This window comes from Dendrobates tinctorius, unplaced genomic scaffold, assembly GCF_039654945.1.
Source record: "Dendrobates tinctorius isolate UK_male_01 unplaced genomic scaffold, ASM3965494v1 ptg000020l, whole genome shotgun sequence".
Taxonomy (NCBI): Eukaryota; Metazoa; Chordata; class Amphibia; order Anura; family Dendrobatidae; genus Dendrobates; species Dendrobates tinctorius.
The window spans coordinates 2,877,298-2,896,265 of record NW_027361688.1 but is presented as its reverse complement, the minus strand read 5'-3'; the positions used below and the strand labels follow the sequence as shown (position 1 = coordinate 2,896,265).

Sequence of the window (18,968 nt, the reverse complement as noted above, 5' to 3'; positions counted from 1 at the left end):
ACACCGAAAAACTGGAAAATAAGAGAAACAGATTTTTCTCAAATTCTTCTGATTACCGTACTCAAAAAAGGGGATCCAACCTCAACTTTGTAATGACAGCCTGACACTACCTTCAATTTATCCCATACTGACCCTTTCCCAAATTATTGGTAGTTTAAAAAATGTACAAAGGAGAAACATAAAAGTAAGCATCAAATGACTGCATAATCTGACTACACAAGCTTTGTTTGTAGTCTGTTACTATGGAAAAAATGACTGAAACAGAGCTTTAGAACATCCATCATTCAGTACGTTTCAGCCTCTGAATGGGGTCTTCATCACGGACAATGGCAGTGGAATCCTAAGGACCGATGATCACTATACAGATTCGTGTTTAAGATTTCTTATGGATTTATGAACCACAAGAAAACTATTTTATTTAATTTTAGTTGTTTTTTTTTTTTTTTACTTTTCTTTTGTAGGAATGTATTAATATAAATTTGCCCCACTGAAGTTATAAAGAACCTTAATATTTTGGCCTGGACGTCACCGTGATGGTATGATTCCTGGTAGTAGCTCACCCCTGCTATACGTCCCCTAAACACCTAAGTCATTCTTAGAAGTATCTGATCAGATGGCCACATAGCTTAATTGTCTACATATTCTCTGGGGGGGTATGGATTTCCTAAGGGGAGTGGCCCATTTTTGGGACTGGATGAAGCAGAAGCTGCAGAAGATATAAGCCCTGCACCATCCAGTGTATCTGAATCTACTGTATCCACAAAGGTTTGTGCACTAAAGCTTGTGCACTCGAGTCCTGATGGCTCAACTGCTCTCCTGGATTCTTTAGTTAACATCTTGGAGTCCAGCCAAGGAAGAGTACAGCCGGTGTCACTCCCACATTTCTATTTTCCATTGCTGTAGGCACAACTATCCCCCTGACAAGTTTCAACTCTTACTGTGAATGGAATATATAGTTATAGGGGAGATGTATAACATCAGTAAAATAACTAGTTAAGTCTGCATCAGCATGACTGTGAGTTGCCCTCACACCCAGGGCAGCGGGGTACCCGGTACCGGGTCGGTGTCAGGGGGAATGTGTCACAGCAGCAGTGACCCGGTCTGTGGCCCTGGGCGCCCAATATCAATGGCGGTGATGTTAATGGTGTCAAAGTTTATTTGAATAGTTCGTGACGCCACCCGTGGTGTTTGGCAAGGGAAATGGTAAGCCAACGCTGCATGCAGATCCGCTGGGACTGATGGTGTGGTGCAGCAAAGATGGTATAGCTCCCCATAAGTGGAGTTGTAGTCCCAGGGCAGTGTAGGTGCAATGGACGAGGAGAGGCGCAGTATGGTATAGATGCTGTTACCCAGATGTAGCGGTGCTGGAGGTGTTAGCGATGAATGAATGGAGGACACCAGGGCTTGTAGTTCCAAAGCTTTACTCACAGTCCGTGGTACACACTGGTGCCTGCCTCCGTGCCGTGTCCTCCTGGGTAGAGACTCAATCAACCTCCCGGGCAAGTCAGGGTTCTCCTCTCCAACACCCCGCCAACATGTGCCTTTCCTGAACGACTCCTCTATTGCGCCTTTTAGTGTGAAGAACTCCAGTACCGTAGTTCTGTGGAATTCCTCCTGTCAGATGTTCCTAGAACCTTACTTGAATGACAGACAGCTGTAGCCTCTATCGGGGACTCCCTTCTCAGAAGTCCTGGCTCTCTATTCAGTTGCTGTTGTGTCCCAAGTCTTTGATGGGAGTAGTGCATTTACAGCCAACTAGTCCACCGGTGTCTGCTGCAGAACCATAAGTGTCCATACAACCTCAGGGACCGGGCCCCGGCCTAGCGCTGAGAACCTATAGGCAGGGTTCCTCTTCCAACCCACAACTCCTCTCTGTTCTCCTACTTCTTCGTTCTGCGCTGTTCCTTCTCTCTCTTATGGAAGCTTAGGTTGCAGGTCTACGTCTTTCTCCTTCTCTTCTCTTTCCCGTGCCAGCTGGCTCAGATCACAGAGGCAGCTGCAGCACTCTTTCTAAACTGAACTCAAAACTAACTTCAGAACTGAACTCCTCTCGCCTGACCTCCCATCAGACTGACCTACAATTCTCAACTTTCCCTCTCTTTTATACTAACTCCACCCACCTCCCAGCACATCTCGTGTTACGAAGCAGGGTTCCACGAAGGGTGCTCTGCTACCCCCAGCCTGAAGCTGCTAGGCGGACCTACTGAACTATCCTGTGTGTGGGATGCAGATGTTTGAGTGTGGAAAGGAGTTCCCAACTTACCTAGGTGGTGGGGCACTACACCTTAGGAGAAGGTGCAGTACCTCTGTGGCGACTGAGCCTCAGGGGCGCCACAACTGTATCTACACAAAGGACATAAAGTCTGCCTACTCTTATTGCAGGAACTCGGAACCAAAGGGGTTCTCCTGGAAGAATACTGAGAGGTGGCAATCGTGACACTTCGGTCTAGTGAGCCCAGCTTCAAAGTGTGGGCAGATGGTGATTTGTAGCAAGGCTGGATATTCCCAATTACTGTTTAGATAGGAGTGGGGGAGACATAGGATATTTTTTAAATTAGCCCATTGTCTAGGCCATCCTGGAAATATGAGCCATGACCAGGCATATAAATATGGGTGACACAATAGAAAAGTGGTTCACATGTGAGAGTCTGCAGCGTGCAGATGTGATCCATAATTCACTTCCCCTTCCCTCAAGGAAACAGAAGATAACTGTAGATGGAAACATTTATTTATTTCTGTTATTTCTCCCTTTTTAATTTAGAACTGTTTTGCACATTTGTGTGCCGTTTTTATTTTTACCTTTTGTATACTTTTTATTGTAAGCACTGTACATTTTTACACTAAAACTTAAAATATTTAATCAGTTTGATCCTTGATTGCTCTAAAGAATCCGTAGCCTTTCAGAGAGTGTGTGGCCTTTTTGGTTGTCTGAGAATAACATATTTTGGGGACTCATCAGCCCCTGTGTTTGATGAGTGGTGGCAGCGCGTTACATAACCGGGGTGTGTGAACTGTGTCGGGGTGTGATTTATGATCACTTTATAGCCTAGAACAGAGGTTGAATTTTGAGTGAGAGGAGATAAAATAACTCTTGCAGGCGCACCTCATATCATATGCTGAGTAGTGTATACTTGACCCTTATCCATTGCTCTCCACATTTTTTACTTGTAGTTAGTGGGAAAGCAAAACAATGTTGCAGAAGTCCATGGGGTTGGATTGGGACTGACTTCGCCGGGACCAATTTATTTCAGCTACCGCAACTCGTGGCCCACTCTTCGAGACTTGGGGTGGGTGGAAGACATGATCTCATTGTAGGCATCATCAGTAAAGAAAGGAAGGGGAGAGCATATATTATCATGATACTATGGAGTCCGCATAGCAAAAAATACCCAGCTCAGAATGCAGAAGGTGTCAACGTAAAGAAGGAGTAGGATTGCTGCAACTGGCACACACAACATACAAGTTGTGGGACATAAATGCAAGTGAATGATTACAAGAATTTTTGAAAATTAGTACATTTTTTTTCTTTTTTCTCTCTTTTTGTTTGGGTCAGAAGTGAGCACCACCTCTATCCGTCATAGTTCCAGTAGGGCGATGTTAACATATACAATTCAATCTTAGAAAGGTTTTTTTTTAAGACTAAATACGAATAGCTCAAAGGGCTTAAAAAAGAACCACAGTGATCGGAAAGCAAGAGCAGAGTCATCACAGTGTGTGTTCTACCTCCTGGCAGCTAGAGTGAGAAGAAAGAAAGAGGAGAGTCTTCACAGTGTGTGCGCTCTGCCTCCTGGCAGCTAGAGTGAGAAGAAAGCAAGAAAAGAGTCTTCACAGTATGTGCACTCTGCCTCCTGGCAGCTAGGTTTAGAAGAAAGCAAGAGGAGAGTCTTCACAGTGTGTGCGCTCTGCCTCCTGGCAGCTAGAGTGAGAAGAAAGCAAAAGGAGAGTCTTCACAGTGTGTGCGCTCTGCCTCCTGGCAGCTAGAGTGAGAAGAAAGCAAAAGGAGAGTCTTCACAGTGTGTGCGCTCTGCCTCCTGGCAGCTAGAGTGAGAAGAAAGCAAAAGGAGAGTCTTCACAGTGTGTGCGCTCTGCCTCCTGGCAGCTAGAGTGAGAAGAAAGCAAGAAAAGAGTCTTCACAGTATGTGCACTCTGCCTCCTGGCAGCTATGGTTAGAAGAAAGCAAGAGGAGAGTCTTCGCAGTGTGTGCACTCTGCCTCCTGGCAGCTAGAGTGAGAAGAAAGCAAGAGCAGAGTCTTCACAGTGTGTGCACTCTACCTCCTGGCAGCAAGAGTGAGAAGAAAGAAAGAGGAGAGTCTTCACAGTGTGTGCGCTCTGCCTCCTGGCAGCTAGAGTGAGAAGAAAGCAAGAAAAGAGTCTTCACAGTATGTGCACTCTGCCTCCTGGCAGCTATGGTTAGAAGAAAGCAAGAGAAGAGTCTTCGCAGTGTGTGCACTCTGCCTCCTGGCAGCTAGAGTGAGAAGAAAGCAAGAGCAGAGTCTTCACAGTGTGTGCACTCTACCTCCTGGCAGCAAGAGTGACAAGAAAGAAAGAGGAGAGTCTTCACAGTGTGTGCGCTCTGCCTCCTGGCAGCTAGAGTGACAAGAAAGCAAGAGCAGAGTCTTCTCAGTGTACGCTCTGCCTCCTGGTTGGCTCAGTGAGAGGAAAGCAAGAGCAGAGTCTTCACACTGTGTGTAATCTGCCTCCTGGCAGCCGCTTTGAGGGGAGAACAGAAGCTGGCTCTTTACAGTCCTGTTGTAGGTCATGAACAGCTACCTCATATGATTTTCCACCCCCTGTCTCTGGATGTTTCACCATGACTTGCTGGACAACAAACATAAGGACTTTAGCCTTAGGGCCCCGTTACACGCTTCAATGTCCCAGCGATCCCACCAACGATCCGACGTGGATGGGATCGCTGGGACATAGTTAGCTGATCGCTGGTGAGCTGTCACACAGACAGACTCACCAGCGATCAGGACCAGCGAGCACGCTGTTATCCAGGGTAAACAGCAGGTATCTAAGCACCGCGCAGCTCTTAGTTACCCGCTGTTTACCCTGGATACCCGATCGGGACCAGTGAGCACGCTGGTATCCAGGGTAAACAGCAGGTATCTAAGCACCGCGCAGCTCTTAGTTACCCGCTGTTTACCCTGGATACCCGATCGGGACCAGTGAGCACGCTGGTATCCAGGGTAAACAGTGGGTATCTAAGCGCCGCGCGGCTCTTAGTTACCCGCTGTTTACCCTGGATACCAGCTCCCAGCGTCTGCTGTATGGCGCTGGGAGCTCGCTGATCGTTGGTCTCTCGCTGTCACACGCAGCGATGTGTGCTGCCCAGCGGGAGACCAACGATAGATTTATGGCCCAGACCATTAGGTAATGATTACCGATCAGCCAACTGACCATTGATCGTTGCTATGTGTCACACACAACGATGTCGTTTTGACATCGCTGCAATGTCACCAAACTGGCGACGTTGCAACGATATCATTCACAATATCGTTGTGTGTAACGGGGCCTTTTTTCCTCCTGCCTCTAAGACATCCACAAATATTGTTTCTGAGCCCAATATTTCATTATTCAAATTCAGTTTCAACGGGCAACTTGGTAAGAGGATGAAAAAGAGGTGACTGTCCGTTTACCCACCAGTTCTCGTTGCAGCAATGTGAATAGGATACTAACTACGCTGAGCCACAGCACGATGAGCTTTTTCTGTAGGCTACATGCCCACCCAAACCAGCCTTCTAGACCCGTGATATTCTCCTGACCAGGGGCAATCACCATGTAGCACCTGCCAAACAACCCTCATCACCCCATTTGCCTGCTTCTTCTTTTACTGGCCGATAATTGACAAATGAGTGCCCATAAGAAACACTCCTTCCCATTCATCGACCCTTGCAAACATGTCGCAATTCATCTGACAATTGAGCAAAATGCTCGTTCATCTGCAGAAGTCTCACTGTTCCATTGTAATTTCTGGACAGTTGAAAGTGTTAGAGTACAACGGGCATGTTTTCACAGGGCGTCACTCTGGCTTGCTGGCACCTCTAAGCTTTTTCTAATCGTTATGTTTCCACACCCTTTCTAGCCCACTATGCAAACATAGAGAACTGAATATAACTGGAGTTTTCTAAGTGAGCTTCAAAAGGAAGAGGAGAGCTGCTGGGCAACTCAACACTATCTGGAGGAACTTGTGGTCAGATCTGAGCTACAATTAGCATTATGGCGCTCACAAAACATTCACGAATTACACTGAATGATGGGCACAAGATACCAGTGGTTGGACTCGGTACATATGCCCCACAGGAGGTAAATGGCTACAAGTCTAGGGTTACTGTCTGAGCCATGAATTGCACAGTGTCATTATTTTATGACCTTGCTTATAGTTCCCCAAATCTATGGTGGAAGAGTCCGTGAAGATCGCCCTTGAGGTTGGATATCAACACATCGACTCGGCATTCGTATACTGCAATGAGGTGGAGGTAGGAAGAGCGATTAATGCGAAGATCGCAGATGGGACGGTCAAGAGAGAAGACGTCTTCTGCACTACCAAGGTATTTGCTTTGATATTCTTTCCATGTAGAGGCACTGGTTTTGGTAAAGCTTGCGACATTAGTTGAGTTGTCTTCTTCAACCCTTATCTTGGTGTTTTATAACAAGTTACAGATGCCCGGTGGCAACCACTAATGGCCACCCCACTGTTATCCATCATCCTCCGTTCCAAAGACCCTCAAATAGCCTGTAATTTAGTTTACATTTTTGGGGTTTTCTACTCTTCTAGCTGTGGAGCACCTATCAGTCCCCGGAGTTGGTCCGTCCTGCTCTTGAGAAGTCCTTGAAGAACCTAGGTCTGAATTACTTAGACCTCTTTCTTATTCATACTCCTGTCGAACTCAAGGTCAGTATATAACCCCCAACAACATTTTATAACCAGGTCACAGCCTAAATTTTCTGTGAGGCTAGAAGGACGATCCAGCTTGTCTTCTGGTCTACTAAATTTCCATTACTTTCTTTCTCTCGTTTTTAAGCCCGGTGATGATTTACTTCCAACAGATGAAAATGGAAAAGTGATTTATCACAATACTGATATTCGAGACACCTGGAAGGTATGGAGACTTATCCTAAAATCCCAAAACAGGGAACTAAACTTTGTAGAGGAATCAACCAGTCTTTGAAGCCACCTAGACGTCCTATTTAACACTGGTGACATTAGCATTTACGAGTGGCTCTAGCATTGGTTTATTTCTACTTGAGTGATAATTTCTCCACCATACATGCTGAAATCAAATGTTTAATGCCCATCTTATTGTGTTTTTATCATATTCCTTGGGTCTAAAAGTTTGGGCAGCCCTGGTCAAAATTAATGTTATTGTGACAAGTTAAGCAAGTTGAAGGTGACATGATCTCTAAAAGGCCTAAATAGATTTTCTTTGTATTTAAGGTAAAAAAAGTTTGGACACCCTACATGGTTAGTACCTATTAGCGCCCCCTTTTGCAAGCCTCACAGCTTGTAAACACTTTTTGCAGCCAGACAATATTCTTATAACTTGTGTTTGAGGGATTTTCCTCCTTTCTTCCTTGGAGGATTCCTCCAGTTCTGTGAGATTCCCGGGTCGTCTTCCATCCTCTGCTATTTTGAGGTCTGGCCACAGATTTTAAATGATGTTCAGATCAGGGGACTGTGAGGGCCATTGTAAATCCTTCAGCTTGCGCCTTTTGATGTCGTCTATTGTGGATTTTGGTGTGTTTAGGATCATTATCCATTTGTAGAAGCCATCCTCTTCCTCTTTTCACCTTCAGCTTTTTCACAGATGGTGTTATATTTGCAACAAGAATTTGTTGAAATTCCATTGAATCCATTCCTGTGAAATGTTCCCCGTGCCATTGGCTGCAACACAACCCTAAAGCATGATTGATCCACCCCCATGCTTAATGGTTGGTGAGATGTTCTTTTCCTGAAATTCTGTGCCCTTTTTTCTCCACACATATCTTTGATCATTGTGGCCAAGGAGTTCTATTTTATCCTGATCTGTCCATATGACTTGTTGCCAAAATGCTACAGGCTTGTTTAGATGTTCTTTTGCATACTTTTTAAACTGTATTTTTTGCAAGGTCACAGGAGAGGTTTTCTTATGAATATTTCATAAAGGCCATATTTGTGCAGCTGTCTCTGAACAGTAGAACAATGTACCACAACTCTAGAGTCTGCTATATCTTTCTGAACGTCCTTTGCAGTAAAGCAATTTGCCTCTCTAGCATTCCTACGAGCAGCTCTCACAGAAATATTTGCTTGGTCTTCCAGATCTTATCTTGACCTCCACTGTTCCTGGTAACTGCCATTTCTTAAATACATTTCGAATTGAGGAAAGGGCAACTTGACAACACTTTGCTATCTTCTTATATCCTTCTCCTGCATTGTGGGCCTCCACCATTTTCAGAGGGCTAGGCAGCTGCTTAGAAGAACCCATGGCTGCTGTTTTTGGCACAGGGCTAGAGGAGGCTGTGTTTTTATATAGCTGGGAAATTTGCATCACCAGGCCCTTATTAATGATGACAGTGAACGAGCCATAACCCTAACGGGCTAATTAAAGTCTGAGACCTTGGTCAAAGTTATCTGAGCCCTCAAATCTTCAAGAGTGCCCAAATATTTGTATCGGCTCATTTTCCTTTTTGTAATTATATATTTATATACATATATATATGACTAAAATACAAAGGAAGTGTGTCATCTGTAACTTTAGGCCTTGTACAAATCATTTCATCTTCAACTTGCTTAACTGATCACAATAACAGTCATTTTGACCAGGGGTGCCCAAACTTTTAAACGCTGCTGTAAGAATGAACACTATATAGATACATATAGACTCGAAGTCTATTCTCAACTTTACATTCCTTTTCCTTCTGTTCCAAGGCATCTTAAATGAAAAATGAAGAAATTTTGTAACCATCCTTCATTAAAAATCTTGTACCGTTTTGTGCATACAGCTCCTTTACATGCCCATGTGTTTCCATGGTAACATAACACCAACCCTTTCTGATCTGATCGTACAGTCAAGTTCTCTTCCATCTCTTCCAATCTAACGTCATTTAAGTCTAATGAATGTATGGTAGCCAGACGTAAGAACAGACAAAGGGAAATGTGATCCGACTACACAAAATGTGTTTGTAGTCTGTTGCCATGGAGACAGATTGGTTTGTATAGGGGCTGTATAGACAATTTGGAATTTTCAATCCCTCACTCCTTTTATAATTCAGCAATGGGCGACACATTATTTTTTTTTTTACTTTTAGGCTATGGAGGATTGTAAGCAATCCGGACTGGTCAGATCTATAGGCGTCTCCAACTTCAACCACAAGCAACTGGAACTTATTCTTAATATGCCGGGACTGAGATACAAACCTGTGTGCAACCAGGTAATGTAGAAATATTCTGTCTCTCCTGGATCTCTACCCTGTGCCTCCCCACACATGAGAGACGTTTTGTCCATTTTCAGGTTGAGTGTCACATCTACATGAATCAGTCTAAGCTCCTGGAGTTCTGCAAGTCGCACAACATAGTCCTTGTGGCATTCGGGGTGCTGGGCTCGACTCGTGATGTGAACTGGTAAGAAGTGACATATCACCTTCTTGAAGGAAATAATCTCTGAGAATTGATCAATCCATAGTCACATTTATGACTGCTGACCAAAAACTTGTAGCCTTTTTCTCCAATCCTTGGCTTCATACCAAAGCGGAACCAGAAGGCACCGTGTCGCCTTTAGTGTAGCCTCCTTAATTTAGCCTGCTGTCTACGATTGTCTTTGTTGTAACTTCACTCTTTCAGGATTGACCAGACTGCTCCATTCCTGCTGGAGGACCCTGTGCTCAATGCAATTGCGAAAAAACATGGCCGAACTCCTGCCCAGGTGGCAATGAGACACTTGCTGCAGAGAGGGATTGTAGTTCTTGCTAAGAGTTTTAATCCTGAAAGGATCAAGCAGAATCTTGAGGTAAGAGAGTCAGAATCTTGAGAAGTTAGAAGGTGGTCCAGTGAAGATGGTTTACTGCAACATGTCTCCATCTTTGTGTTCATACATAAGCTTTTCCACCATCAAAAACAACCCTATCGGTCAACCAAAATGGTACCCAACACAAAAAGAAAGTGACCATTCTCAGATGACGGATCCACTATATGGACTTGTTTGCCCCAAGTCTCCTCCTCTGAATATTTGAAGTTTTTTCCGTTTTCCTTGGAAATTCTCCACACCCTTCTGTACTGTAAGACTCTTCAAGGTTGAACGTCCAATAAAAGACAGGACCCATATTATTCACATGTTTTAGTTTACGGCATGTATGGTTTGTTTGTTTCTCAATACTTGACCCATGGGTTTTGAAAACATCAATCAGATGTGTCCAACTAATTCCTTAACGATTCCTCCTCATTTGTAGTTTTTGTTTAGTTTCGCCAGTATAGGCTTCTTCAGGGGTCACCTTGTACACTGTATCATGTACACCACATTGGAGGATGTATATGAGAAGGATCTTATAGTCTTGTGTTGGGTGTGTGGACTGTGATTGTTGATAAAATATGGGTACAAGTCCTGAATTTTTTACTTTTACAGGGGAATGTGCCCGGCTCTGATGGTGATGAGAGGACGTGTCTGACAAGGAGATTACTTACGTTCAGTGGCTGTTTATATGAGAGTTGTGGTTGTTCTGGAGATACTTGAAATATGATAAAATGTCCTCCTCTAGTTTAGCCATAAACCAGTTGGCATATCGTGGAAACATTTTGCTGCCATGATGATGCCCATATAAATTTTTTTCCCAAAAGGAGAAGTAATTATGATGGCACACAGACCTTATTAGTTGCTGGATGTGCTCTGCTCTGTGACCTGATTATTTTTTTTAAAGGAAGTATTGGCATACAGCAAGCACAATCTCATGTTGGCGAATATTGTGTCCTCAGGGAGTGGATGCAGGGCTGTGAGTTTGCAGAAAATGTTCATGGTATCCTAGCTAAAACCAAGCGTGCGCCTCACCAAGGGTTTTACAATGTTCTCTACCCAGCCTGAGATATTCGCAGTTAAAGGGGTTGTCCACTATGTGGATAATTCCTTTTTAAATGTAATCCCCCATACAAAATAATAATACCATTTTCCCACCTCCCACAGAGCAATATCAGAACTCACATGACATTGTCTCGTGAACCCTGAGACCATTCATAGGCCGCTATTGGGCTGCTTGCAGGGCTTAAATGACATCGCTGGAACTTCACCACTTCGGGAGATGAGTACAAGGCGTTTTTATTTTACAAGAGGAATCTATTTCTTAAAGAGTAAATTATTTTTTTTCAGAAATGAACAGTATGATCTGGACTGATCTTTCATTATCAAAATTCTCAATTCTCAGGTTTAATCTTTCTTTAGTGAATTACAGTTATTCCCATTACTGAGATCAGAGTTGACAGTTGGTGCTGATAAAGTTCTATGAAGAAGTGTATCTATCGTTTCAGTGGAAATTGAATACATGTGTCTTCGTCTAGCTCTTCTCTAGAATGTCTGTGTCTGCCTCTAGCCCCTGCCTAGAATGTCTGTCTGTCTCTAACTCCTCCCTAGAATGTCTCTGTGTTCTTCTAGCTCCTCCCTAGAATGTCTGTCTTCCTCTAGCTCATCCCTAGAATGTCTGTATCTGCCTCTAGCTCCTCCCTAGAATGTCTGTATGTGCCTCTAGCTCCTCCCTAGAATGTCTGTATGTGCCTCTAGCTCCTCCCTAGAATGTCTGTCTGTCTCCAGCTCCTCCCTAGAATGTCTGTGCCTGCCTCTAACTCCTCCCTAGAATGTCTGTGTCTGCCTCTAACTCCTCACTAGAATCTCTGTGTCTTCCTCTAGCTTCTCCCTAGAATGTCTGTGTCTTCCTCTAGCTCCTCCCTAGAATGTCTGTCTGCTTCTAGCTCCTCCCTACAATGTATATGTCCTCCTCTTTCTCCTCCCTAGAATGTCTTTGTGTTCCTCTAGCTCCTCCCTAGAATATGCAAATAAAGTCCGTGGAGCCTCATTTAAGAGTCTCAAACACGGGACTAGCCAGATCTTTCTCCAGGGAAGGACCCAGCCAAGGAGTGGCTCCTTTCGGAAACCACCATTACCACCATATTAAGCGGCCCTTTGAGTCAATATCCAGCTCTTTACGAGTTTACAGATATGACAAGGGAAATACCAAGGCCAGGTATCTATCCACAGACAGCTGTTTCATGGTGTTGCCCCTCATCAGTGTGGAGTAGGATTCTGGCTAGGTGGGAGCAATGCCTAGTAGACCAACATCACAAAACAATCACTGACCTCAGGGAGACCAGTCAAAGAAAACACTGCGGCAGCCGGCAAAGGCGCTCAATCAGTGAAATCCTAGGTGCATTGCTCCCTGGGAAATACGAATATGCAAATAAAGTCCGTGGAGCCTCATTTAAGAGTCTCAAACATGGAACTAGCCAGATCTTCCTCCAGGGAAGGACCCAGCCAAGGAGTGGCTCCTTTCGGAAACCACCATTACCACCATATTAAGTGGCCCTTTGAGTCAATATCCAGCTCTTTACAAGTTTACAGATATGACAAGGGAAATACCAAGGCCAGGTATCCATCCACAGACAGCTGTTTCGGGGTGTTGCCCCTCATCAGTGTGGAGTAGGATTCGTATTTCCCAGGGAGCAATGCACCTAGGATTTCACTGATTGAGCGCCTTTGCCGGCTGCCGCAGTGTTTTCTTTGACTGGTCTCCCTGAGGTCAGTGATTTGTTTCGTGGTGTTGGTCTACTAGGCATTGCTCCCACCTAGCCAGAATCCTACTCCACACTGATGAGGGGCAACACCCCCGAAACAGCTGTCTGTGGATGGATACCTGGCCTTGGTATTTCCCTTGTCATATCTGTAAACTCGTAAAGAGCTGGATATTGACTCAAAGGGCCACTTAATATGGTGGTAATGGTGGTTTCCGAAAGGAGCCACTCCTTGGCTGGGTCCTTCCCTGGAGAAAGATCTGGCTAGTCCCGTGTTTGAGACTCTTAAGTGAGGCTCCATGGACTTTATTTGCATATTCGTATTTCCCAAGGAGCAATGTACCTAGGATTTCACTGATTGAGCGCCTTTGCCGGCTTCTGCAGTGTTTTCTTTGACTGGTCTCCCTGAGGTCAGTGATTGTTTCGTGATGTTGGCTCCTCCCTAGAATGTCTGTCAGCCTCTAGCTCCTCCCTAGAATGTCTGTGTCTGCCTCCAGCTCCTCACTAGAATGTCTGTGTCTGCCTCTACCTCCTCCTTAGAATGTCTGTCTGCCTCTATCTCCTCCCTAGAATGTCTGTGTCCTCCTCTTGCTCCTCTCTAGAATGTATGTGTGTTCCTCTAGCTCCTCTCTAGAATGTATGTGTGTTCCTCTAGCTCCTCTCTAGAATGTATGTGTGTTCCTCTAGCTCCTCCCTAGAATGTCTGTGTCTGCCTCTAGCTCCTCCCTAGAATGTCTGTCTGCCTCTATCTCCTCCTTAGAATGTCTGTATCTGCCTCTAGCTCCTCCCTAGAATGTCTATGTCCTCCTCTTGCTCCTCCCTAGAATGTCTATGTCTGCCTCTATCTCCTCCTTAGAATGTCTGTGTCAGCCTCCAGCTCCTCCCTAGAATGTTGGTATCTGCCTCTAGCCTGCTTCCTAGAATGTCTGTGTCCCTGTGTCCGCCTTAAGCTCCTCCCCTCTACATAAAATTTTACAAGCACCAAACATCATCTCCTATCTCCTGTCTCCACTGAATACAGATTTTATTCCTGAATTGAGAATGAAAGATTAGTCCAGGAGCAGAAAGATAGAAACAGATTTCCCTGATAAAATATATGACAAAGTTTCTTATTTTCATATGTATAATGGATTTACAAAATAAAGATTAAAACGACGGTTACACTTTAAATCGTTATCTGCCGAAGAATTCCTCGACATCACTACAAAACTGAGCCGTATAAAGTTGTTTTGTGGGGTCTAGTTTCCATTCAAATTCTCAAAAAGATGATTAGGTTCAGACCACATCGAGGTCACAATGACCCAGACGTACATACAGCCGTCAACAAGAGCCGTGGAGCTGTGCACTGTAGCGGTGTGTCTCCGTGCCATTAGCATACCCTGCTCTAATCTATTTTCTTGATAATTTACACAGGGTTTGTGATTTGTAGCCATGTAACGCACATAACTCTGCATGGGAGCTGTCTACATAAAATGATAGATTTGACAAATTTAGTTTCTTGCCATATTTCGAGAATTGTGACCTTTCAATCGTCCTTTTTGCATTCGGAAAAGTTGACTTCTGTCTTTGGTGATTGCAATTTTAGGTTTTTAAATTCCAGTTGAGCGAGGAGGAAATGAAACCTCTGAATGAACTGAACCAGAACAGACGCTATGTGGATCACAAGTAAGTGGAGGACAGCCTAAATATTACCGCCATAGATCACCTGGATTGGTCTAAGAGAAAGTAGGGCGACGGGGGTAAAGAAGGGACGCGGAGAGGACGTTTTTGGCGTTCCTCCACCCAGATCTTCTGCAGGAATGAGAACATCTTTTGTGACTGTGAGAAGTATAAGGTTTCTGCCAGATATCTTACATAATGAAGAAAGTGGAAAAAAATCTGGCTGGCGAATCCAGATTTCTCTTCCCTTATTTTTGCTCTCGGTTCGACATATTATTAAATCTATGGCGCAAGATTATCAGCTTGGAAACATAAAAAAATGATTTTGCAACACAATGTCACGAGATGTGTATGCTTGGTGTGTAACTTTATTCTTTCTGATTTTGCAGGTGGAAGGATCACCCCAAATTTCCATTCCATGAAGAATACTAAAACACCTCTATTTGGCGGTGCCGAGGCCATAAAAATATTCTCCGACTTATCTACATGAAGGACAAGAAAGTATCTGAATGGTGCAAATGTAATAAAGAAACCACTAAAGCTAAAATACATGACTGCGGGAAATTTACTGTACGGCCTACCAGAAGGAAAGCAATAAAGTGACGTTATCTTTATTTAAACCAATATGTTGGTGAGTCAAAATGAAAATTTGGAGGGAGCACGTAGCGTGATGGAGCGCCGTTCCTTCCTGAAACCGGGGAATAAATCACATCAAATACTAATGCGATAAAAGCTTCGTAGACAACCGGAGGCTGAGCCACCAGAACGTCCTCACCTGGCAGAAGAAGCTTCAGGTAGCTGGATGTTTCCAAATTTCAATTTTGTCAATTTGCTCAAATTAGGCCAAGAAATTTGTTCTGCAAATCAATTGTAGCGTAATAAATAAAATGTAAAAATATTAGTACTCAACTCTCCTAGCCCTCGCCTTTCGACCACATGACCCAACGCTTACAATGCCTTGTGTGTCCTACAGGCGTCATGATATTGTGAGTTTGACGGGACACACGGCGCATCAAAGAGCCGTGGTGTGTGAATGAAAACTAGCTGAATTAGTGAGAAGATGAGGGTGGTTGAGGTATGAGTAATAAGCGTCTTTATTTTTTTACACTCTACGTTATTATGTTGTGTGGTCTGGAGAGACACATTCGCATTGAGTGTACTGGGAACCTCTCCACTGAGCAACCACCACACTTCTCCTAACAGGTCCAGGAGGACCGAGATGTTGCCCATGCTGTCAAGTGTATAACCCTAACCCCAACCCTAACCCTAACTCTAACCCTGAACATGACTTGCTGGCATATCTATAGATGCAATTTTCTTCACTGTATAGAGGCTGCGTAACCTGTGTAAGTTGGGCTCAGTTAGGATGTGTCCTGATGCTATGCAGTGAACTCTCAGGACCTCAGCTGGAGAGCCGAGCATGACTGCATCTTCCATTAGGCAAGATGAGCATCTCACCTCAGGCAGCAGTCTGCAGCTTCTATTTCCAGCCACCAGTGAGTAGAAGAGAGGAATTCCCATTAGCCCCAACCACTTACCTGGTTGCCCACTATTAGCCTTCCCCTTATATCAGGTGGCATGGAAGCTGCAATATAATTGGACTCACAGTCCTCAAAGAGCAGCAGAAGGGAGCTGGACAATATGAAACGGGCGTAGCAAGCCAGAAGTGAGGCGGTGTGGAGAAAGTGGGGCAATTGGATGGGAAAGAGCAGAGCAGGCACCTTGGCGGCCCGTAAGAGGAGGTGACTAAAGTAGTCACCGGAATCAGAAGAATTTCACCACGTCAAGTGATGATGTTTAGTTTACTCATTTATCATCTATATATACCATCCTTATTTGGGCCAAACAGTGCATATGAAAATTAGAACGTTAATTGCAACACAATATGCAAATATTACAATAGTTTAGCTAATTTGCATAATTTAACTGTAATCACCACTATCGATATTGATGATGATAGGTCATAGATATCAGATCACAACCTTTTAGCTATTTTCAGGTCCACCGGTGTTTGGACGGAGTGTATGGTGCAGGGATATCATAGCACCATCCACTGTCGAGTGGGTGTTTTTGGATACTGCAGCTCTTCTACTCTTCTCTCCTATTCACCCACTACACGGTGTACTCAGCTGATCTGTTCCTCCTCTGTACATTGTTTGCTTACGGCCCTGAGAGCTGCTGATTTCTTTTTTTATTTGCATAGTAGTTGTGAGGCGTCGGATTCCTGGCACTGCACACCAGGAATCCAGAGCCAGACATCCTGCGGTCTCCCATTCTCCTCTGACCGCTCGGACTCCTGCTCAGCAATCTCGGCGAACCAGGCATTCCCCGCAGACTTGTTCTGTGAGCCTGGATGTTGCTGCCACTTCTGGTGCAGCAATGATAACGCAACCTGCTTTGCAGGGAACTGCTCTAGAGGCTAAGTCCTCGCGCCGTGCGACTGGGCATGCCCGCAACTTGTCCTCTCAGTGGAGAGCAGGGGTCACATGTGAAGGTCCTATGTCGGATCTGATTGGTCCTTCCTATAGTACTGGAAGGTCCCGGAAGCGCATGGCTATAAAAAGCCTGCATGGTGGCTCGGCCATGCGCTAGTGTAGCATATTATGCTGTGTGTGTATGGTGATGGATGCATGGACTGGTGTCTGACTTATTATGAAACCCCTTCCCTCGGATATTACGAATGGTGACAGTATGTTGGGTTAGTCAGCTCCAGATTGTGGCAGGCTACACGCCACTGAGCCTTCCTCACCTACACTAGCGTCCGTCGGTGCCTGGCTCCTCCGGCATCGTCGCTTAGCGGCTTCAGTTACGGCCGCGTTGCAGTAGTAGCAGCTTTTGGTGTTCGCGGCTGCGACGCCACACGCCGGCTGACCTGTGCAGCTAACAGGTTCAGCCTTTACGTCTAGTTCATACTTTGGCGTCTCTGTGACTAAACAGAGTCCGCTCTCAGGCTCTCGGGTGACGTTAACCCGAGCGCTGTATCGCACTTCTAGCGTATCTGCCATTGTCCAGCAGCGGTCTTGTCATCTACCGCACGGTGGACCCCGGGCGGCGAACGCGCCTTCCATTATTTATATCTGGTGCGTTCCGCCGACCCTAACATTACACTAGCGCCCGGGTCTGGCTGGCAATGGCAGACGTGCAGCAGCTGCAGCGCTACATTCGGCAGCTGGAGAGCAGGTTGACGGCTATTGAGAGCACCATCTCAGCTGCGAATGCTGCGCTAGCTGCTGCTCAGACAGTCGCTGAGGCTGTCTCACGTGCGCCCACACTTTTGCCCCTGCCGACAATGTCTCGCCTCCCGCTCCCCGATAAGTTTTCGGGTGATAGTGCCTCCTGTAGGGGATTCGTTAGTCAGTGCTCCATCCAGCTGGAGTTGCTGGCTGCACGGTTCCCTACGGAGCGGGCTAAGGTGGGATTTATTGTCTCTCTGTTGTCTGGCCGGGCATTACAGTGGGCCACGCCATTGTGGGAACGTGGTGATCCCGTGGTACAGGGGGCTGCTCAGTTCCTCGCGGCTCTGAAGCAAGTCTTCTTGGGACCACGGGTCACCCACGATACGGCTCTCCAACTGTTATCTTTAACACAAGGGTCACTTTCGGTTAGCCATCATGCTGTCCAGTTTCAGACACTGGCTTCCGAGTTAGAGTGGCCGGACAAAGTGTTGGTCCCGGTGTTTTGGAGAGGCCTGGCTGAGCACGTAAAAGATGCTCTAGCTACTAGGGAGATTCCCACCAGTTTGGAGGAGTTGATCGCCGTTTCCACCCGCATTGATCTCCGCTACACGGAGCGCGGGTTGGAACGAGCGCAATCCAAACGTAGGGTTAATTTGGCTCCCACCTTTACTGAGCCGCTGAAATTTCCCGCACAGGAGCACCTCTCCTCTGAGCCTATGGAGGTGTCTCGCACCGGCACTAAGTTGCGTCCGATGCGAACCTCTGTGCGCTGTTATCAGTGCCGACAGTTGGGCCACTCGGCTGGCACATGCCCTCAGCGGCCGAAAAGACGACCACGTTCAGTGGCCGTAGGTGGTGGTCAATCCAAGGTGGGACCCTTTTCACCCAAACCGGTGTTCCAGGGTACATTAGATAGTGGGTCCTCCTCCTGGGAGGCAGAGGTCACCCTGGATTCCGGGGCCGAGGGGAACTTTATGTCCTCGACTTTTGCCCAGAGACACGCTATCCCTCTGGTGATACTCCCCCAACCTCTGACCATCAGGGTGGTAAATGGGGCACCGTTACCATCTCAGGTGACCCATCAGACAGCCCCACTCGGACTCTCTATTTCACCCTCACATCGGGAGACTCTGTCCCTGCTAATTATGCCCAATGGCATCGATCAGGTGCTCCTCGGAGTTCCCTGGCTTCGTTACCACTCCCCGCATATTGACTGGGCTTCAGGGAGGATACTGGGCTGGGGCAAGGACTGTGAGGGAAGGTGCCTGAGGGGCAGCGTTCAGGTGGCTTCCACAGAAGTGCCTGCGGATCTCTCCTCGCTCCCCAAACCCTACCACCATTACGCGGACGTCTTCTCTAAGAAGTCTGCGGAGACGCTCCCACCGCAC

At 45.9% G+C, this 18,968-nt stretch overlaps 1 protein-coding gene across 1 annotated transcript; it reads left to right on the top strand.

Annotated features, from left to right (window-relative positions):
• The first annotated feature begins 6,106 nt into the window (after positions 1 to 6,106).
• On the top strand, positions 6,107 to 15,313 carry LOC141083286 (prostaglandin-E(2) 9-reductase-like). Its single transcript, XM_073567465.1, has 9 exons — positions 6,107 to 6,306; positions 6,384 to 6,551; positions 6,779 to 6,895; positions 7,026 to 7,103; positions 9,289 to 9,411; positions 9,492 to 9,601; positions 9,821 to 9,986; positions 14,331 to 14,410; positions 14,794 to 15,313. Exons 1-9 carry the CDS (start codon positions 6,220 to 6,222, stop codon positions 14,834 to 14,836), a joined length of 972 nt encoding a protein of 323 aa, XP_073423566.1. The 5' UTR covers positions 6,107 to 6,219; the 3' UTR covers positions 14,837 to 15,313.
• The last annotated feature ends 3,655 nt before the right edge of the window (positions 15,314 to 18,968 follow it).